Genomic DNA, 23,387 nt, shown 5'->3' with positions numbered 1-23,387 from the left:
TACCTGGGAGTTCACATCACTTGGTCCCTTAATAAGACCTCCCTGAACAAGTAGGCACAGCAGCATCTCCAGTCCCTTAGGAGACTGAGGAAAGCAAGGCTCTCCCTGCCCCCATCTTAACTGCATTTTACAAGAGAACCATTGAGAGCATCCCGATAAGTTACATCTCCACCTGTTACGGGAACAGCCGAGCATTGGACCAGAAGTCCCTACAAAGGACTGTGAGAACAACTGAGAGGATCATAGGGGTCTCCTGACCATCCATCAGGGACATTTATCAGGAATGCTGCACACGCAGGGCCCTTAATATGCATCCATCCTGCATCCTCTTTGACTTTCTACCAGCAGGCAGGAGACTCCGATGCATAAAAGTAAGAACAGTTCGGATGGGAAACTGTTTCTTCTCTCCTTTAAGCTTCTGAACTCCCTGCCGCGTCACATTCAAAATGTCTCTAGTTAATCTGCTCTGTACCTTACAATATTTAATTTATGCACTTTGTTTATCTATGCATGATCTACCTGTAGGTTTCATCCTTACTTTCATAAGTTATTATGTGTTATGGATACCACATCGCTTTTCACCCTGGTTTGGAGAAACATTATCTGGTTTGACGATATGCATGTATTTAGTTAAAGAACAATAAACTTGACTTGACTTGATAAAGGAGCAGAGATACAGTAAATGGACTCAAGTATTGACCTGGCTCTGCCAACTAGCCCCCAGAAGGTTGCAGAAATAATGTATCTTCAGCCTTACCTACCTTTGGTGATAAAGGTGATGGTTACCCAATTCAGATAATAATCTAAGCTCTGCTTCCTCATAAATTATGCTTCACAGTACTGTTGTAATTTTATGTATTACTCTGTACTGCTGCCACAAACAAAAATGATTTTTGTGAGATATGTGAATGATGATATGGGTCACAACTGTGGACTGTTTGTTGGAAGGGGCAGGGAGGGGGGGAGTCATGGTGGGGAAAAGGGGAAGGGAGAGGGAAAAGAGTGGGAAACACCAGAGAGCCATTGTGTGATAATCAATAAACCAATTGTTTGAAATCAAATTACCTTGCCTGGTGTCTCAGGATAGGGTGTGTCTGCACAGATACCAACCAGTAACCCCCCCACCCCCCCAACGGCTCCAGCACTCCTTCTCTGCCACCTGTCCCACTCCCCTCCCTGCGGGTCTCCACCCTCACCATTCCCAACATCCTTCGCTCCTGCCAGATTTCTAAACTCACTCTCTGCTTCAGTACTGCCTTATGCATCCGAGCTCTATTATATATGTATATATGTGCCTGGGACTTTTGCACAGAATTGTACTCGGAATGCTCATCAATGCAGAATGGCTACACATCCACAAGGAAAGTCACCAATTTGAGAAAACTTGCTTCTTGTACCCACTTCTTCCAAGCTGATGTCGGATGTATGGAACAACCCCTTGTTGGAATGTGGACAGTGAAAGTCCTCTTCACAAATCACCTTTCCTAGCAACCATGGGAAATGCCAGATTCTGCCATGGACAGTCCCAAGCCAGCCTGCGAAAGGAGGTGGGCCAGGCATGGGGCCAGCAACCCCATCCCGTAAAAACCCAGAGCTACAGAAACGCCAACAGAAGCTCCAAAGACTTCATTCCTAGGAGAGGAAGGACCTTCACCTAGAAGGGGTATAAAGTAAAAGCCGCAAGTTCATGGAAGCCACAGGGCTAATCACTTTCTATCGTCCAGTCCACCACTGTCGACTTGGTTTTCTCCACGGGTAGACTGAGTGTCTTCTTCTGTGGAATATTTCCCATATTAGAGTATGACCCTCATATTCTGGTCATTAATTACTTAAATCCTCTATCCCACACTCTACTGTCAGCCTCCTACACTGTTCCAATGAAGTGCAGAACAAACTTATGAAGGAGTTCATTTTCTGTCTAGGGACATTACAAACTTCCAAGCTCATTAACGATTTCACAGTTTTGGTTATTCTAATCTCCTGCATTTTTTTATTTCACATTTCCAGCATTCACTGTAGTTTCATTTAATAATTTCAGACAATGATTTTTCTTTCTTCCTGTACACCTTTTCCAGACTCTTGCCTTACACGGCATTCAAGAGGCCTTTAGGTGGACACATGAAGATACACAGAACAAAGAGATGAGGATCACGTGCAAGCAGAAGAGATTAATTTGGCATCGTGCTCAGTATATACATCGTGGACTGAAGGGTTTGTCCCTGTACTGTCCTGTTCAATGTTCTGTGTTCTTGTTCAGCTTCCTTCACCTTGTCCTAACATGACTTAATCCCTTCTTCCTTCCACCCAACCATTATCTCTCCTTCCTCCAGCAACAACCCCTCCCACAACTACTCCCCAACTTTTCTCTAACTTTTATAACCTGTTCATCGCTGAACTGATGAGGAGTCAACAAACTGAAGCATTAAATCTGTTTTATATACAAGGATGTGACCTAGGAACAAGAGTAGACCTCTCAGCCTCTCAAGCCGGTTCTGCCATTCAACAAGGTCACGGCTGATCTGGTTGTAACATAACTCCGTAACCTTTCACCCCTTTCTACCCTCCCTCAAGTTATTTCAGAAGTTCTGCTTAACACTGCCTTTTGAGGAAAAGAGTTCCAAAGACTCGTGACCTTCAGCGAAAGAGACGATCCCTTCTTTTTAAGCAGGTTTGCTTCCCCACAGATGCTGCCCAGTCAGCTGAGCAGTTCCAGCAACTCCAGCGACATGCTTGCAGCCTCGTCTTTCTGGGAATGAAAATTCCTGCCGCTGTGACTAATTCCCAGAGCAGATGGCATGTTCTGAACTCAGTTATTTCCCCTGTCTGCCCCCGTACAATCCTGTTCAAAAAGCTCTCCGTAGGCCTGAACAAATACTGCTCTAGCAGTCTTGTTATTATTTGCAAATTTCTGGTTTCACATTTGAAGGGGAGGGGAGAGAACAGCAGCATAAAAGAACAAGCAGTGCTGGATGCAACATGTATCCTGAATTTAGCTTATTATACACTGAGGCACAATAACAATACAACAATCTACAGTGTTGCCGTACAATAACACTGAGTTCATATGACTGCAGAATGTTCTGGTTGCTCTGCGGTGGTGAGTTTGGCAGCCAGAAGAAACAAAGCACCAGACATCACTTCTAGGATGCAAGAGAGGCAGGCCAGGACCATGGACCAGCTGAAGCCGATGTGAACATTGTCGAACACCTTGTCTCCGTAGATGTGCTTCGCGATGGCAAAGGCAGCCTTAGAGTAGGCGACGTAGACACAGATCCCAGCCAGGGTCAGCGCACCTACAACAGAAAGGACAGGTGAGGCTCGGACTCCAACCTTGGGCTTCAGCGGGTGGTGTTCTCAGCATTCAGCCAGAGGCTTGTTGGTTTGAATCTGTCTCCAGGTTCTGGTGTTCAGTGGTCCTGGCTTTTGGGGCAACACACCATCTGCTGGGGGAGCTCAGCAGATCGAGCAGCATCTGTGGGAGGAAAGGAATGGTCAACATTCAGGTCAAAACCCTGCTTCAGGACCAAGTTTTTGCACAGGGTGGAGATTTCTTTTGCGGGGTTAACCTGTTGCTCCCTTTAGTGAATGTAAAGGATCTTTTGTGTAGCTATCCCCAGTGTCCAGGTCAATATTCTCTTTCATCCATCAGTGTCACTGAATTCTGTTCTTGTCAACACATCACTGCCGCAGAATGAAGAGTCCTGGGAAACAGAGCTATTTTGAAATACTATCTGTTCAATTCACTCGGTAAAGCACTTACCGAGTAGGATGCACCAGCCAAATAAGACCATTAGACACAGGAGCAGAATTAGGCCATTCGGCCCATTGAGTCCTCTCAACTATTCCATCATGGCTGATTTATTATTATCCCTTTCATCCCCATTCTCCTGCCTTCTCTTCTCAGCGCTTGACACCCTTACTAATCAAGAACCTATCAACCTCCACTTTAAATATACCCACCGACTTGGCCTCCTCAGCCACCTGTGGCAATGAATTCCCCAGATTCACCATCCTCTGGCTGAAGAAATTCCTCCTCATCTCTGTCTTAAAGGGGCGTCCTTGTATTCCGAGGCTGTGCCCTCTGGTCCCCGACTATAGGAAATATCCTCTCAACATCAACTCTTTCAACAAAGAACATTGGTGCTAAAGATTATTTGCCTTGGGCTGGCTTAAAAAGAGTGTGTTCCAACTTTTGCCCTGTAACATTAACCTCACATAGGTATTCCCTCTTCTCCCCCTCTCTCACTGGGCAGAAAATACAAAAGCCTGAAAGTACCTGTTGCCAGATTCAAAGGCAGCTTCTATCCCACTGTCATAGGACTATTGAATGGTCCCCGTTATGATAAAATGGGCTCTTAACGTCACAATCTACCTCATTATGGCCTTGCACCTTATTGTCCACCTGCACTGCCCTTTCTCTGAAACCAACACTCTTTTCTGCTCTCTCTCATTGTTTCCCCTTGTAGTACCTCAAAGCACTGTTGAAATGAAATGATCCCAATGGATGGTATGCCAGACAATGTTTTTTGCTTTCTCATGGTACATGTGTTGACAATTTACCAACTGAGTTCGCCACCTCAGCATAATCAAACACTAGAAGTGGCTGTTGGCTCTCTTGCTTCAGTCTCCGAAGGTTCAAGTTCCATTCAACTAAGCACAGAAATCTTTGGGATGAGAGTCATCTTCTACCTCCTCCCTAAAGGTAGTAACGAGAAGAGGGCATGCCCTGGGTGGTGGGTATCCTTAATGATGGATGCCACCTTTTTGAGGCATCACCTTTTGAAGATGCCCTTGATGGTGGGAAGGCTAGTGCCCATGATAGATCGTTACAGCCTCTCCTCCATCTGCCCATTGTTCCCCCTTCCCCCAATCCCATCTGGTCCCATCACCTTCCAAACTCTGTCACCCCCTCCCTCTCACTATCTACTCTCTGCCCTCTAAGTCCTGATTCAGGGTCTCGGCCCAAAATGTCATCCATCCCTTAGTCTCCGCAGATGCTGATTGGTCCTCTGCGTTCCTCCATCAGCTTACCTTTTTCCCTCACTCAGCATCTGAAACAATATCTCCACCTCGCTGACAATCAACACTGCCACATCTCAGGGATGCCCACTGCTCTATTCTCGCTGCACCCATGACCGTGGGGCTAAGCGTAGCTCAAACGCCATTTATAAATTTTTGGCTGATACAACTATTGTTTGCAGAATTTCAAATGGTGATGAGAGGGCAAACCAGATATTGAAAGAACTAGATAAGAGGGGATAATTCCTATGGTGGGTTACCCAGAACTAGACGGCACAGCCTCAAAATTGAGGGGTGACCTTCTAGAACAGAGGCAAGGAGGATTTTTTTTAACCAGAGAGTGGTGAATCCATGGTATTCTCTGCTACAGACTGTAGTGAAGGCCAAGTTCATGAGTTTATTTATGGCAGAATATGATAGCTTCCTGATCGGTCAGGGCATCAAAGGATATGGCAAAAAGGTAGGTGTATGGGACTGAGTCAGATTCGGGATCAGCCATGGTGAAATGGCAGAGCAGACTCGATGGGCTGAATGGCCTAATTCTGCTCCTGTGTCTTATAGTGCAGAGGAGCAAGATATTATCAGCTAGTTGAGTGGTGTTGCAACAACCACCTTGTGCTGGATGTCAGTAAGCTCAAAGAACTGAATGTGGACTTCAGAAAGGGTAAGGAGGGGCACATACACTGGTCCTCATAGAAGGATTAGAAGTGGAAAGAGTGAGCAGTTTCAAGATCCTGGTTGTCAATAATTCTCAGGATCGAACCTGGACCCAACATACTGAGGCAGCTATAGCTGCGGCTATATTTCATCAGGAGCTTGAGAAGATTTGGTATGCTCTACAAAAATGCTCAGAACTTTCTACAGATGTACATTCTGACTGGCCTGCATCACCGTCTGGTATGGGGGGGGAGGGGGCAACTGCGCAGGATCGAAGTCAACTGCAGAGTTGTAAACTTAGTCACCTCCATCACGCCCACTAGCCTCCGCAGCCTCCAGGACATCTTCAAGGAGCAGTGCCTCAGAAAGGCAGCCTCCATCATTAAAGACCCCCCTCATGCAGGTCACGCCTTGTTCTCACTGACCATCAGGAAGGAGGTACGGGAGCCTGAAGGCACACACTCAGTAATACAGGAACAGCTTCTTCCCCTCCGCCATCTGATTTCTCAATGGATATTAAATACATGAACACCACCTCTCTACTTTTTTTTTAATTTCTAGTTTTGCACTACTTATTTACAAAGTAACTTAACTATTTAATGTAAATACACTAGCTGTAATTCAGGTTTTTTCTCAATTATTATGCATTGCACTGTACAGCTGCCACAAAGTCAACAAATTTCATGACATATGCTGATGATATTAAATCTGATTCTGGTTCTCATCTCGGTTTCCTTGTTTCTATTTTTTCCTTTGTTACCCTGCCAATAATGAAGTGAGACAGATGTTTGTTTTATTCAAGTATTGTTACAGTGCCCTGTAGAGCTCTTCTGTATTCACGAAACCTATCGGGTCAGAGACTCTCCCTGAATTTTGAGGCTCACAGACTCAGGCCTGTGTTGGGATAACCAGCCAGAGCCTGTATCCAGAGAGAGGTCAGCACACTTGAAAAGTTCCCAGTTTTGTGATCTGGGAAATGCCAAATCCTTGCTGGCAAATCACAGGCTTTACTTGGAATCTTTGGAAATGTTTATGAAAGATTTTCCAGTGGCTATGATAACTGGAATCTTCTGAGATGAATGTTGAGGGAAGGAATTTCCAATGTTACATCAAACTTTCTCCGTAACCAGCTGGAGTTGAGCAGAAATCTGTAGCAAGTGTCTGCGAGACTGACAATTGCCCCCCCCCCCCCATCTGCCTCCACCCCACCCTTCCTTCCCTGCAGAATTCCCAGAATGAATATTAGGGATTCTGCAGCCAATGAGTGAAACCTCACAGGCCTGCAGTGTTTGATTTAATCTAGCGCTTCAACCCGTGACTCACTGCCTACAGTTTCTCAAGAATTTCTTTGTCTTTTGTGTATCTGTCTCTCTTGTTCTATCACTCCCTGCTGTTTGTCACGTGGTGCCCCTGAAAATTCTCTCCCTCTCTAATCCTCCTTCAATTCCACACCACTCAGTCTCAAACTTCTCCCTCGTTCTCTCTCTCCACTTCCTCTGCCTCCCTCTCTCTCTACCCTCCCCCCTCTCTCTACCCTCCCTCTCTCCCCCTTCCCCCTACACACACACCTTGCAATAAAGCATACTAAGACTGCGGATGCTTGCCGTTTGTGATGTTACAGATGTTAATTAGGCAATAAGATCAATTGTTTGGGGACCATTGCGTCTGCCTCCACCCATTCCCCTTCACCCACCATAGCACTTATGGACTGAGCCCAAAGATTCGTAGAGTGCAGAAACAGGCATTTAGGCCTACTGAGTCTATGCCAAATTTCAGGCAACCATTTACATCTATCCTTCCCACGTTCCCAATTTGCCTCAGATTTTACCACTCTCCTACACACCCAGGTAACTTACAATGGCCAAGTTAACCTACCAGCCTTCACCTCTTAGGGAGTGGGAGGAAAATGCTGTTTCCATGGGAAGCCCATGAGGCCTTTGCGAGAGTATGCAAACTCTACACAGGCTGCAACCAGCAGCACTACAACATGGAAAAACACACACAAAATGCTGGAGGAACTCAGCAGGCCAGGCAGCGTCTCGGAAAAGAGTACAGTCACTGTTTCGGGCCGAAATCCTTCCGCAGGACTGAAGGGAAAAGCTGAGGAGTGTGGTGATACATGTGCAATGATGTGCCAGTACATGATCGGACAGAGCACTATGAGCGGGATTGCCAGAATGTCCCAGCACGTGGCTTGGCTAAGACGTGTTTGTTTATCACTGTAGATAAAAGTTCTCTAATTCTTACAGAGTATGATTCTTTACTGTTAATCCACGGTACGTTTAAACAGAAGTAACATAACAAGGAGAAGATTTAAAAGGTGGGGGGAGGAGAGAGAGAAACAAGGTGAAACTGGGAGGGGGAGGGATGAAATAAAGAACTGGGAAGCTGACTGGTGAAAGAGATACAGGGCTGGAGAAGGGGGAGTCTGACAGGAGAGAGCAGAAGGCCATGGAAGAAAAAAGCGGAGGAGCACCAGACAGAAGTGATAAGTGGGCAGGGAGTTAAGTGAAAGGGGGAAAAGGGGATGGGAAATGGGGAAGGAGAGGGTGTGGGGGGCGTTACAGGAAGTTTGAGAATTCATGGATGGACATATCGGAATGGGAATGGGAAGTGGAATTAAAATGGGTGACCACTGGGAGATCCAGCTTCGTCTGCCGGACTGAACATAGGTGCTCGGTGAAGCAGTCTCCCAATCTCCGTCAGGTCTCACCGATGTACAGGAGGCCACACTGGGAGCACCAGACGCAGTAAATGACCCCCAACAGACTCACAGGTGAAGTGTCGCCTCACCTGGAAGGACTGTTTAGGACCCTGGATGTTAGTGAGGGCCCTACAAAATGGATAGGTGCCGAAACAGTGGGCCAAATGGCCTATTCCATACTGGATGACTCTATGAGTTACAAATTTAATGGTAATCGGGGATGGAAAGCTAATGGCAACCTTGTTAGTGATGTTCAGACAGTGTGAACCAACAACCTTGCTGACCCCACTGTTCCTCCAGCAGATGGAATTGAAACCCCTTGGCTTTTGATGGTGGGGACGCTTGTGCCCATGGTAGATTTCTCCCACCTCATCTGGTTCCACCACCTCCCAAACTCTGTCCCTCCTCCCTCTCACTATCTTTTCTCTTGACTCCGTCCAGATTCACAAAGCATCATCCATCCACCTCCACAGATGCTGCTTGGCCCCCTGAGCCCCTCCAGTAGCTGAGCTTTTACCCTCTTTCAGCACCTGCGGTTCTTTGTGTCTCTGTCTTCTCCATCGTTACACCATCAAATAACGATCCACCGAAGTTTGGTAGATGCTTCAGCCACCACGTCCCATCACACTGAAGTTCCGAATTCCCTTTCCCACTTTACCATTTTCCATTCTTCCTGTCTAACCCCAATCTTACTCCCACACCTTAGGTTAGTAGCCCCCTCCTATCCCGAGTTAGAGAAATTTTCAAAGCCTCACTCTCAAGACTCAAACCACGCAATCTACTTTAAGCTTCTCTGCAGCACCTTTGAAGCAATTGTTTTTCAGGTAACCTACTCATTTAATCATACAGTAGGGAAACGGGCCATTCAGCCCATCTTATCGATGCCAACCAAGATGCCCATCTAAGCTAGCCTCATATGCCTGCGTTTGGTCCATATCCCTCGGAACCTGAACAAAGTTCAAAGTAAAATTTATTATCAGAGTACATACATGTCGCCACATATAACCCTGAGATACTTAGCAGATCTATCGAACAGTAACTGTAAACCGGAACTGTAAACTGTAAACATCAGGAACTGAAAACTGTAAGCAAACTGTGCAAAACCAGATAATAAATAAATAGCAATAAATAATAGGCATTAAATAACAAGATAATAGAGTTCTTAAGGGAGTGTAGCTATCCCCTTTTGTTCAGGAGCCTGATGGTTGAGAGATTGTAACTTTTCTTGAACCTGGTGGTGTGAGTCCTGAGGCTCTTGTACTTTCTACCTGATGGCAGCAGCGAGAAAAGAGCACGGTCTGGGTGGTGGGGATCTTTGATGGCAATGTTTCATGTAGATGTGCTCAATAGTTGGGAGGGTCTTACCCATGATGTACTGAGTTAAATCCACTACCGGTTGTATGATTTTCTACTCAAAGGCATTGCTGATCCCATACCAGGCCATAAGTTAGCACACTTTCACCACATATCTGTAGGCTATTGACAACATGCCAAATCTCCACAGACTACTGAGGAAGTAGAGGCGCCATGTGCTTTCTTTGCAACTATACTTATATGATGGGTCCAGGACAGGTCCTCTGAAATAGTGACACCCAGGAATTTAAAGTTACTGACCCTCTCCACCTCTGATTCTCCAAAGATTACTGGCTGATGGACCTCTGGTTTCCCTCTCCTGAAGTTCACTATCAATTCCTTGGTCTTATTGACATTGAGTGAGAGGTTGTTGTTATTTCATCACTCAGCTGTGTGCAATAGATGTCGTAACTACAGAGCTGCCCAATTGTCTTTTAAGATTTAGATTTGTCATTGTACTTTGTCTGGCAGTCCGTTCTATATACTTGCCTCTCTCCCTCTCTCTCTCTCTCTCTCTCTCTCTCTCTCTCTCTCTGTCTATATATATATATAGAGAGAGAGAGAGAGAGAGAGAGAGTGGTGGGGGGAGGAGGGAGGGAGATAAGGTTCCAAAGACTTTTGCACAGTACTGTAGTACTTTTATGTATTGCACTGTACTGCTGCCACAAAAAAAAACAAAATTCATGACATATGTGAGTGATGATAAACCTGATTCTGATATGGGGCTCTACTGTGGACTGAGAGTGGGAAGGGGGCAGGGAGAGGGGAATCATGGTTGGGAAAAGGGAAGGGAGAGGGGAGGGAGCAGAAAGCACCAGAGGGAGCTTCTGTAATGATCAATAAACCAACAGATTGGAATCAAATCGACCTTACCTGATGTCTCAGAGCTGGATGTGTCTGCACCCACACTACCCCACCTCCCTGGCACTCCTTCACTGCCACCTGTCCCACACGCCTTCCATGGCACTCATCTTTTGTTCCTGGCTGATTTACAAACTCACTCTCTGCTCCATGTTGACAAATGTCTAAGGCACCCCAGCTATATACGTATATGTGCCTAAGACTTTTACACAGTACTGTTTGTACATTATTGATTACTGGTGCCCGGGGAGAAGTCTGTGTGCATTCACATGTTTAAATGAGACCTTTCCTGTTCTCTCTGCTGGATGTAGGGAAAGACCAAACAAATTCTATCCATATCCTTCGAGCGAAATCCTAAAGCCAGATAATCTGAGAATCAGGAAACCTCAGGTGCTGGATGTCTGAAATAAAACTGAAAATGTTGAAAGCGGTTTGCATCAGACAAAATCTGTAGGGAAAGAAACCAAGCTAGCCTCTGAAAACATTAACTCTTTCTCTAGCCACAGAAGCTGCCTGACCTATGGAGTGCTTCCAACATTTTAAAACACAGAATTTATAGTTCATTTATTTAGAGATACCGTGTGGTAATGGGCCCGTCCGGCACAACGAGACCACACCGCTCGATTACACCCATGTGACCAATGAACCGACTCACACTTTGGGAGCTGGGAGGAAACCGGAGCACTCGGAGGAAACACATGTGGTCTTGGGGTGAACGTACAAACTCCTTACAGGCAGTGGCGGGGAATGAACCCGAGATGCTGGCGCTGTATTAATTTTACGCCACCATTATCTTATCACTTATCTCACTGCCGTTTATAGACCCTGCACCACACACAGATCAAGTGTCGGAATTCTGTGCCTCACGGTAGCAGTGAAGGTGTGTGCGTCTGTAAAAGAGAAAGGTGGGGAAGAGAGGGAGGGAGAGGGAGAGAGGGAGGGAGAGGGAGAGAGGGAGGCAGACAGAGAGATAGAAAGAGGGAGAGGAGACAGCAATGAGGTATGAGCCAGATGTAGTTGACTATGTGTATCTGAGTCGCATTGTGTGCCTGTATTGATAAAGCTGGTGGTAGGGCATTAAATAATAGGTTTAATTCACAGTTGGCATTCAAATATTGAAATCTGAGATAAAAACAGAAAACATTCAGCAACTCAGGCATCATCATAGTTTTGAAAAAGTGAGAGTGACTGTAACAAAATTAGCAATGGTTGCAAGCTGACAACTCTCCAACTGAAGCTAGTCTAACACTAAGGATGATTAAAACAAAACACAAAGCCAACAGCTGAAGATGGAATATTGTGAGAATTTTGTGGGTTATTGGTTACAAATTCACTTAATTACAGATGATAATAGTTTTACAAATGAGCGTGACATTTGAAGATTTTGCTGACAAACCGTGTAAAGCATCATATCTCATCTGTGTGAGATAAATAATTGCTGCTCACGGCAGCTTTAATTGCCAGACGTGGTGATAACATGTAATGTACTGGGACAGCAAATACACACCAAGGGCTCTCGAATGCATTGCCTCAGTCCCCATAATCATGTCAGAGTATAAACATCTGCGCAGATTGTCCTATAGTGATTTTAAAATCACTGCCCAATGTTCAGTGCTTTTGGACATCTGTGAAACTGAAAACAATTCACCATCAAATTGGAGTTTTTAATATATAATGATTAATAATATATTAGTGGTAGCACAGAAAGATGCCAAGTACTGTAAAACACTAACCTGACAGTTTGGTCTATAGCCTTTTCTACTGCCAAGATGAAACCAGTGTCAGGATGGAGGAGCAACACCTCATATTCCGTAAGACCATTAGACATAGGAACAGAATTAGGCCATTTGGCCCATCGAGTCTGTTCTGCTATTTCATCATGGTTAATCCATTTTCTTCTCAGCCCCAATCTCTTGCCTTCTCCCCGTATCCCTTCATGCCCTGACCAATCAAGAATCTATCAACCTCTGCCTTAAATATACACACAGACTTGACCTTCAAAGATGCCAATGGCAATGAATTCCACAGATTCACCATTCTCTGGCTAAAGAAATTCCTCCTCATCGCCATTCTAAAAGGACACCCCTCTATTGAAAGGCTGTGTCTTCTGGTCTTAGACTCTCCCACCATAGGAAACTTCCTCTTTACATCCACTCTATCAAGGTCTTTCACCATTCAATGGGTTTCAATGAGGTCACCTCTCATTCTTCTGAATTCTAGTGAATACAGGCCCAGAGCCATCAGACACTCTTCATATGACAAGCTGCTCAAGCCTGGGATCGTTTTCATAAGCCTCTTTTGAACACTCTTGAGTTTTAGCACATCCTTTCTAAGATAAGGGGCCCAAAACTGCTCACAATACTCCAAGTGAGGCCTCACCAGTGCTTTATAAAGTCTCAATATTACATCTTTGCTTTTATAGTCTAGTCCTCTTGAAATGAATGCTAACATCACATTTGCTTTCCTCACCACAGGCTTAACCTGCGGATTAACCTTTAGGGTATCCTGCACAAGGACTGTCAAGTCCCTTTGCATCTGTTTTATTTTGTATTTTCTCTCCATTTAGAAAATAATCAACCCTTTCACTTCTTCTACCAAAGTGCATGACCTTACACTTCCTGACACTGTATTCCATCTGTTACTTCTTTGCTTGTTCTCCTAATCTGTCTAATTCCTTCTGTGGCCTCTCTACATCCTCAAAACTACCTGCCCCTCCTCCTATCTTCACTTTATCTGCAAACTTCCAACAAATCATTAACATATAACATAACGTAAAAAGATTGGTCCCCACACAGACCCTTGTGGACCCCACTAGTTACTGGCAGTCAACCAGAAAAGATTCTCTTTATTTCCATTCTTTGCCACCTGCCAGTCAGCCACTGCTTTATCCGTGCTAAAATCTTTCCTGTAATACCATGGGCTTGCAGCTTGTTAAGCAGCCTCATGCCTGGCACCTAGTCAAAGGCCTTCTGAAAATTCAAGCACACAACACCAACTGACATTCTGTCTGGGTAGCCTCCAGCATGAACATCGATTTTTAAAACTTATGGTGATTTCTCCCTGCCTTCCTTTTCTCTTTTTTCCATTCCCTGTTCTGGCTACCATCTTACTCCTTCTCTTTTCCTTACCTGCCTATCACCCCTCACCCTTCTCTTACTAACAGGGTCCACTGTCCTCTCCTATCAGGTTCCTGCTTCTTCAACTCCTTGCGTTCTCCACCTATCACCTCCCAGCATCTTACTTCATACCAGCCCTCCCCCACCCACTTACCTTCCCCCTCACCAGGCTTCACCTATCACCTGCCAGCTTGTTCTCCTTCCCCTCATCCCACCTTCTTATCCTGCTTTCCTCCCTCTTCCTTTCTAGCCCTGATGAAGTGTCTCGGCCTGGAGCGTTGATAGATAATTGTTTCTCTCCCTGACCTGCTGAGTTCCTCCAGCATTTTGTGTGTATAACTAGCGACTCAAGGGACTGGTGGCATTGGTCACTGCTCTGGCAATTTCCCAAGTTGCTGAAGATCAGAATTTATTGGAAATCCTGAAAGCTAATCTTGCTTTACAGTGTTTCTTTCTCTTCATTCTTAGTACCATTGGTCCCAGTCTGTCCTCATACTCTTGTTAGGTACCACCACCACTCCCCATCCACCTCCACACCTCAAATGGCTATCCTCCATTTGCTGCAGATGACAGTCAGTATTTGACTATTCCAACACACCCTCCTGGGCTGCCTCCCTCATTCAATTCTCAATGAACTCAGTCATTCAAAACTCCTGACTGACCTCATGTTACACCCGCCCTCAGAGCTTCTTCAGAGCCGTCCCTCTCGTTCGGTGGGTTCTGAAATGGTTGCCATTGAAAGCAGCATCCACCATCAAGGACCCCCACCATCCAGGCCATGTTCTTTTCTCACTGCTGCCATCCAGCAGGAGGTACAGGGGCCTTAGATCCCACACTACCTGGTTCAGTAACAGTTATTACCCTGCAACCTTCAGGCTCCTGAACCAGGGGTGGATAACTTCAATCACCCCCCAAACTCTGAACTGTTCACACAAACTGTGGACTCACTTCCAAAGTCTCTTCAACTCATGCTCACAGTATTACTTCTTACTTAATAATTTATGTTTTTTGATTTATGGTTTGTCTTCTTTTGCGCATTGGTTGGTTGTCAGTCTTTGTGTGTAGCTTTTCATTGATTCGATTGTATTTCTTTGTTTGATTGCAATTGCCTGCAAGAAAATCAATTTCAATTTAGACTCAAGGTAAGTCACAGGTTCACAGAAGGTGCCATCTGGTTGGCTCTTCTCTCAACCCTGGGACATCTGGACAGCAAAGATATATACATCAGGATACTCTATAGACTACAGCCTGGCATTCAATACCATCAACCCCTCAAAACTAATCAATAAGCTTCAAGACCTCGGCCTCCATACTCATCTGCTTTAAGGGGGCTTCAATTATACCGGTGCCTAAGAAGAACGCGGTAACCTGCCTCAATGACTATTGTCCAGTAGCACTTATGTCCACAGTGATGAAGTGTTTTGAGAGGTTGGTGATTAAAGTATCAACTCTTGCCTGAGAAGCAATTTGGATCCACTCCAATTTGACTACCAGCACAAAAGGTCCACAGCAGATGCCACTTCATTGGCTCTTCATCTAACCCTGGAACATCTGGACAGCAAATGTGCGTACATCAGGATGCTCTTTATCCACTACAGCTCAGCATTCAATACCATCATCCCCTCAGAACTAATCATTAAGCTTCAAAATTTTGACCTCAATATCTCTTTATTAAATTAGATCCTCGATTTTCTCCCATGCAGACCCCCAGTTAATTCAGATTGGCAACAACATCTGCTTCACAATCGCCATCTGGGTGGCTAAGCACAGCTCCAATGCCATATTTAAGTTTATTGATGACACCACTGTCATAGGCCGAATCAAAGGTGGTGACAAATCCTCGTGTAGGAGGGAGACTGAAAATCTGGCTGAGTGATGCTATGACAACAACCTCTCATTCAATGTCAGAAAGAACAAGAGCTGATCGTTGTCTTCAGATGGAGGAAACCAAAGGTCCATGACCCAGTTCTCATCAGGGAGTCAGAGCAAACAATTTGAAATACCTCGGTGTTGTCAGTTCAGAGGACCCAACATGTAAATGCAATTATGAAGAAAGTACGGCAGCACCTCTACTTCCTTAGAAGTCTGCAAAGATTTGCTGTGAAATCTAAAACTTTGACAAATTTCTATATATGTGTGGTGGAAAGTATATTAATTGACTGCATCACAGCCTGGAATGCAAACACCAATGCCCTTGAATGGAAAATCCAACAAAAAGTACTGGATACAGTCCAGTCCATCACGGGTAAAACCCTCCCCATCATTGAGCACGTCTACACAAAACATTATCGCAGAAAAAGAATATCCATCAGCAAGGACCTCCACCACCCAGGACATGCTCTCTTCTAAATGCTGCCATCAGGAAGAAGGCACAGGAGCCTCAGGACTCACACCGGAAGGTTCAGGAACAGTTATTACCCCTCAGCCATCTGTCTCTTGAACCAAAGGGGATAATTTCACTGAACTTCATTTGCCCCATCACTGATCTGTTCCCACAACCAATGGACTCACTTTTAAGGACTCTTCATCTCATGGTCTCAATATTTGTTTATTTATTATTTTTTTTTTCTTTCCTTCTGTACTTGCAGTTTGCTGCCTTTAGCATACCAGTTGTCCGCTTCCTTGCTGTGGTCTTTCATTCATTTTATAATGGTTATTGGATTCATTGAGTATGCCCGCAAGAAAGTGAATCTCAGTATTGTATATGGTGACACACATCCTTTGATAATAAAATTTCTTTCAACTTTGATACAGTGAAAAGCTCGTCTTGCATACTGCTCATACAGATCAAATCATTACACAGTGCATTGAGGCAGAATACGGTAAAACAGTAACAAGGCAGAGTAAAGTGAATAGCTATTGATTGAGTGCAAGCACAAGATCATAATGAGGTACAGAGATGGAGGGGTCAAGAGTCCAATTTATTGTACTAGGGAACTATTTATTCATCTTATAATAGTAGGGTAGAAGTTGTCCTTGAGCCTGGTGGTACGTGCTTTCAGGCTTTTACATCTTCTGCTTGATGGGAGAGGGGAGAAGAGTGGATACCTGGGGTGAGTGGGGTCCTTAATTATGCTGGCTGCTTTACTGTGTCAATGAGTCCATGGAGGTGATCTGTGTCCTCAACTCTCTGCAGTTTCTTGCTGTCATGGGCAGAGTAGTTGCCTCACCAAACTGTGATGCATCCAACAGGATATGGTGCATTGATAAAAACTGGTAAGAGTTGACGGGGACGTACTGAATTTCTTTAGCCTCTTCAGGAAGTAGAGGCATTGGTGAACTGATTGTCCTTAAACTGATAACCATCTATTTTTCTCAGGGTACATCAGCTAAAGATGAATTAGAGTAAGTATGGCTTTAATTCACCGATGGGGAACTTAAGCCAATTTCAGTGGTGGAGTGTTCAAGGTGTGTACCACACTGCTGTAAGGCGCAGAGCAGCCTAGGGTGTCTGTGACAACCATCAAGCACCTAATCCAACGCTGATCCCAATTTATTCCCACCAACTTCCTCCAGTATCGATCACTCTCCTACAAACGAGCAACTGGTTACAATGACCAACTAACTTACCACCCACATCTCTGAAGACCTGTCCTGGGCTCAACATTTTGATGAAGAAGGCATCCCAGCAGCTATATTTTATTAGGAGTTTGAAGAAACTTGGTATGCCTCCAAAGACTCTAGCAAATTTACACTAGAGAGATCTCAAACTGGTTGCATCACCGTCTGAAGTGCACAGAATTGGAAAAAGCTGCAGAGAGTTGCAAGCTCAGACAACTCCATGGTGGGCAGTAGCCTCCCCACCGTCGAGGACACCTTCAAAAGATGATGCCTCAAGAAGACAGCATCCATCATTAGGGACTACCACCATCAGGGGATGCCCTCTTCTCACTGCTACCATCAGGTATGAGGTATAGGACCTGAAGATACACACTCAATGTTTTAGGAACAGCTTCTTCCCCGCTGCCATCAGATTTCCGAACAGTCCATGAACCCATGAACACTACCTCATTATTTTAGCTCTCATTTTTGCAATACTTATTTTTCATACACACAATGGGGCACCATGTCAGGGTAGTGGTTAGCACATCGCTACACAGTACCTGTGACCTGGGTTCAATTCCCACCGCTGCCTGTAAGGAGTCTGCACGTTCTCCCTGTGACTGTGTAGAGTTCCTCTGAGAGCTTCAGATGCACAGTCCAAAGACACAATGGTCCGTAGGTATATTGGGGATTGTATATTATCCCGTGATTAAACTAGGATTAAATTAGGAGAATGCTGTGCTGTGGAGCTCAAAGGGCCAGAAGGGCCTATTCCATCCAAAAATAAATAAATAATCTAGTATATTTACCATGTATATGATGTATAGTATACACCTATGTCTATACTGTATAATGTATAGTATATTTTATGTATTGCCTGTACTGCTGCCACAATACAACATAGTTCGGTGATAATGAACCTGATTCTGATTCTGATACCAGCACATCTCCATGGTGTGAGTTTGCATCACCCTAGGGAAAATACATGCAGTCACAGGGAGACCCTGCAAACTCCACCCATACAGCACCAGCGGTCAGGATTGAACGCGGGTGGTTGGAGCTGTGAGACAACTGCTCTGTCAGCTGTGCCACAGTGCCAACATACTAATCCAATATACGTCTTCACAGTCATTCAGTCCTTGCCTACAGGGGAATTCCTCCTTCGGAATCATTAACGATGTAATTTTGTAAAACAAATCTCAAATAATTTGTGCTTCAGAATCGACCTAGTAGTAATTACTTTGCTTTGTAAATAATTGAGACACAAGAGACTGCAGATGCTGGAATTTGGAACAACAACCCAATTATGCGTGATTATTTGGTTCATCCTATTAGACGAGGAGGCTCAGTGGCTTTGCATGATTTAACCGGGTGGGGTGAGAGGGTGCAGCAGCCTGAAGCACTAAGAAGGGAAGATCAGACATGTCCCACTAATGGACAAACACAAAATGCTGAAGGAACTCAAAGGATCAGGCAACATCAATGGAGGGAAATGGACAGTCAGCATTTAGGAGATGAAATGTCTCGACCCAAATCATTGGCTGTCCATTTCCCAAACACAAGAGCTGGAAATCCAGAATAACACACACAGACCAGGGTTACACGCTCTTTATTCCTTTTCACAGATGCTGCCTGACCTGCTGGGCTTTGGGTCCAGAACTCCCATCAGTACTGGAAACGAAGGGAGAAGGAGACAGCACAGTATGTGCAGATTTGTACTACAGCATCTGCAATCTCTTGCGTCCGAGATGCAGGTATGGAGATTGGACAAGCATTACATATTCAGCCATGTAAACTTACACAAAATGACATCATTTAGAAACAGCAAGTAGAAAGAGATTGAATAAATACTTCATCAGAACTTCAGGGAGGGAATAATTTCATACATAATTTTTTAACGAAACATTTGGCTCAAACATGTTTTTCTCCTCCATCTCGTAACTCCCTCAAGATCTCTCGCCCATAGACTATTCTCCATAATAGTTCATTCTATTTCTACGTCTCACTGCTCTCTGGTAAGGTTGCTATGCTGTAAGTCCTCGACTGTGGAAAGATAAAAGATGCTAATTCAGCATTTCAGAATCAGAACTTGACATTATCACTGATAGATGTCATGAAATTTGCTGTTTTGTGGCAGCAATACAGTGCAATACATAAAAATACCGTAAATTATAATAAATATTAGAACATAAATAGCTCCATCATGGGCACTAGCCTCCCTACCTTCAAGGACATCTTCAAAAGGTGGCATCCATCATTGAAGACCCCACCACCTAGGACATGCTCTCTTCTCGTTACTGCTATCAGAGAGGAGGTACAGGAGTCTGAAGACATAGACTCAACATTTTTGGAACAGCTTCTTCCCCTCTGCAATCAGATCTCTAAATGGAAAATGGGCCATTAACACCAGAATACTTTTTTCTCTCTTTTTGCACTACTTAATTATTATATTCATTTATATTTCTTATTGTATATATACAATAGGATATATAATATATTTTATGTACTGCACTGTACCACTGCTGCAAAACAACAAATGTCATGACATATAATAATAATAATAATAAACCTGATTCTGATTCTGAAAAACAAGACTAAGTAATTTTTAAAAGAGAGCTAAATGTGAAGTAGGTTCATGATCTGTCCAGAAATCTGAAGGCAGAGGGAAAGAAGCTGTTCATGAAACATTAAGGAATGTACTCAGGCTCCTGTACCTCCTCCCTCATGATAACAATGAGAAGAGGCCGTGGCCGTGTCCTTGGCCGTGAGGGTTTTCAGTGATAGGTGCTGCCTTCTTGAATCATTGCCTACTGAAGATATCCTTGAAGGTGACACTTAGAATATTTCATATTTTTCATGCACCAAACCTTATGCAGCAGTCCTGGAGAGGTTTATATCAGTTGATTATTGGGGGCTGCCAGACTAAAATGAGTAGGAATAGTGTTTTTTTTTACATTTGACCAGCTTTAAACTCCACATGCAGCTTTTCATTGCAACTGAAATGGCACTAAACACCACATCCTCCCACACTCCACCCTTACTAGCACCGAGCAACAGTTAATGAACATGCAATCAGTTTTTTATATAGCAATTACTTGTATATTGTTTTTCATAGAATTGCTCTAATGTTTATATTTATTGTGTTTTTTTAATTGTCTTCTTTATGCCTACATGTTGTGTTTTTATACTGCATCTGATCTGGAGTAACAATCTTTTTGTTCTCCTTCACACTTGTGTTCTGAAGAATGACAATAAACCACCTTGAATCTTAATGGGTCTGCAGAGAACAACTATCTCGAGTGCGAGTACACTGTCCCCTTTGATCACCATGGTTATGCTACGACTGCCACAAAGAAGACGAAAGGGAAGCTAATTCCAAGGAAAGAACGCTGATTTATTTTTTACATGGATTTACAATTTTGCTCCTTGTGATTTTTTTTCTCCCCCGATCTTGTCCACTCCTGAAGGCAGTGGGTATATTACTGAGGGCTGATGCCAGAAAGTGTGTGCCATCTGATTATCAGAGCCACACAAAAGCCCCACACTGTCCTAGTCTGACCACAACTAATCAACTTGCAGTAGAAGACCCACAGCAGTAATTACAATGTGGAGTAACACACACATAAAATGCTGGAGGAACTCAGGCAACATCTATGGTGAGAAATAAAAAAATCGTGTTTCAGACCGAGACCGTCATCAGGACTGGAAAGGAAGCTAAAACAAGAAGGTGGGGCTCTGGCTCCATACTACACCTTCTCTTCTCATCACCTCTCTCTGATATCTCTGCTCCTTTCCTTTCTCCCAAGGTCCACTATCTTCTACTGTTAGATTCCTCTTTCTTTAGCTCTTTACCTCTTCCACCTATCACCTTCCAACCCTCACTTCACCCCCTTTCCCACACCCACATACCTTCCCCCTCACCTATCACCTCCCAGCTTGTACACCTTCCCCTCCCCCTACCTTTTTTTATTCTGGCTTCTTCCCTCTTCCTTTCCAGTTTTGAAGAAGGGTCTCATCCCAAAAAGTCGACTGTTTATTCATTTCCATAAATGCTGCCCGACCTGCTGAGTTCCTCCAGAATTTTTTGTGTGGATTTCCAGCATCTGCAGAATCTTACATCATTACAACGTGGAGCTGCATTCCTTATTCCAGGTATGACAAAAATTTAAATAAGGCACTCCGGCTAAGATCACAGTACTGTGCAAAAGTCTTTGCCGTACATATATATATATATATATATATAGAGTCATAGAGAAGTACAACACAGAAATAGGCTCTTCAGCCCATCTAGTTCATGCTGAAACCATTTCAACTGCCTACTCCCATCGATCTGCACAGGACCATAGCCCTCCAATTTACAACTTCATATATAGAGTAGCTGGGGTTCCTAAGACTTGACTTTATGTATTGCACTGTACTGCTGCCACAAAAGAAAACCCTCATGATATGTGTGAGTGATGATAAACCTGATTCTGATATGGGGCTCTACTGTGGACCAAGAGTGGGAAGGGGGCAGCGAGAGGGAAATCGTGGTTGGGGAAAAGGGAAGGGAGAGGGGAGGGAGCAGGAAGCCCCAAGAGCATCATTCTGTAATGATCAATAAACCAATTGTTCGGAAACAAATGACCTTGTCTGGTGTCTCAGGGGTGGGTGAGTCTGAACGCGTGCCAACCACCACGCCGGCACTCCTTCTCTGCCACCTATCCCACACCCTTCCCATGGGACTTCACCATCGCCATCCCCAAACGCCTTTGCTCCCGGCAGATCTACAAACTCGCTCGCCGCTCTGCATTGTCAAACACAGAGCTGCGCAGAACACTCGGGCGCCCTAACCATGAATACACATGCCTAACACTTTTGCGCAGTACTGTTGCTCAGTCCTACAGATTGTGATCAGACTTGGGTCAGTATCACTCAGCTATTGAACTAGCAAGATACGTCAACCGAGTTCTTTTCTAGTAAGTAGCAGGCATTGCTGCCCGGTTCGGGAATTGCACCATCTTGGATCGCAAGACCCTGCAGCGGGTAGTGAGGTCAGCTGAGATCATCGGGGTCTCTCTTCCCGCCATTACAGACGCTTACACCACACGCTGCACCCACAAAGCTAACAGTATCGGGAAGGATCCCACGCACCCCTCACATAAACTCTTCTCCCTCCTGCCATCTGGCAAAAGGTACCGAAGCATTTGAGCTCTCACGATCAGACTGTGCAACAGTTTCTTCTCCCAAGCCATCAGACTCCTCAATACCCAGTGTCTAGACTGACATCTGCATCATTTATTATTATATTGTAATTTGTCCTCTACTGTATCTATTGTCTTGTTTATTAATTATTGTACTACCCTGCACTGTTTTGTGCACTTTATGTAGTCCTGTGCAGCTCTGTAGTCTAGTGCAGTTTTTATGCTGTTTTACGTAGTCTAGTGTAGTCTTGTGCTGTCTCACATGGTCTAGTGTAGTTTTGTGTTTCATGTAGCACCAGGGTCCTGGAGGAACGTTGTTTCATTTTTACTCTGTACTGTACCAGCAGTTTATGGTCGAAATGACAATAAACTTGACTTGACTTGGGTATGTTTATCTTGGCTCAGAAAAAGTGGGCCATAAAGCATCTAAGCCCTTTCCTACATTTTATAACTGGATTCAGATTACCAGCATTATCATTTTTTCATTCCTGCCTTTTTATTTGTATCATATTTGTCAGCTGACCTTTATTAAACACATTATACCGAGATATAGCCGACTCTAATCATCCAGTGTAAGGTATACTAATATTACCCAAAGATGGCATTGCAGGTAGACAGGGGAGTGAAGAAGGCTTTTAGCAGGCTAGCCTTCATCAATCAGGATACCGAGTTAATAGAATCATGGAAAAGTACAGCACAGAAGCCAGCCCTTCAGCCCATCCAATCCATGCTGAAACTATTTAAGCTACCTACTCCCTTCAACCTGCACTAGGACCATAACCCTCCATGCCCCTACCATCCATGTACCAAATCCATACTTCGGTTAAATGTTTAAATCGAGCTTGCATGTACCATTGGTGCTGGCAGCTTGTTCCACGTTCTGAGTAAAGAAGTTTCCCCTCCTGTAACCGTTGAAGGCCTCCCACTTACCAAGAACACCTTTGCCAGACC

At 44.4% G+C, this 23,387-nt stretch overlaps 1 protein-coding gene across 1 annotated transcript in view; it reads right to left on the bottom strand.

The window, feature by feature from the left end:
• Positions 1-2,002: 2,002 nt before the first annotated feature.
• The window catches only part of tmem235b (transmembrane protein 235b), a 93,198-nt gene continuing 71,813 nt past the window's right edge, over positions 2,003-23,387 (bottom strand). Inside the window, exon 4 of the mRNA XM_059948414.1 lies at positions 2,003-3,293. Coding sequence (XP_059804397.1) covers positions 3,061-3,293 — 233 coding nt within the window. The 3' untranslated portion in view covers positions 2,003-3,060. The remainder of the gene's footprint in view (positions 3,294-23,387) is intronic.

Source organism: Hypanus sabinus, chromosome 23 (genome assembly GCF_030144855.1).
Source record: "Hypanus sabinus isolate sHypSab1 chromosome 23, sHypSab1.hap1, whole genome shotgun sequence".
Taxonomy (NCBI): Eukaryota; Metazoa; Chordata; class Chondrichthyes; order Myliobatiformes; family Dasyatidae; genus Hypanus; species Hypanus sabinus.
This window is presented reverse-complemented; position numbering and strand designations above follow the sequence as displayed.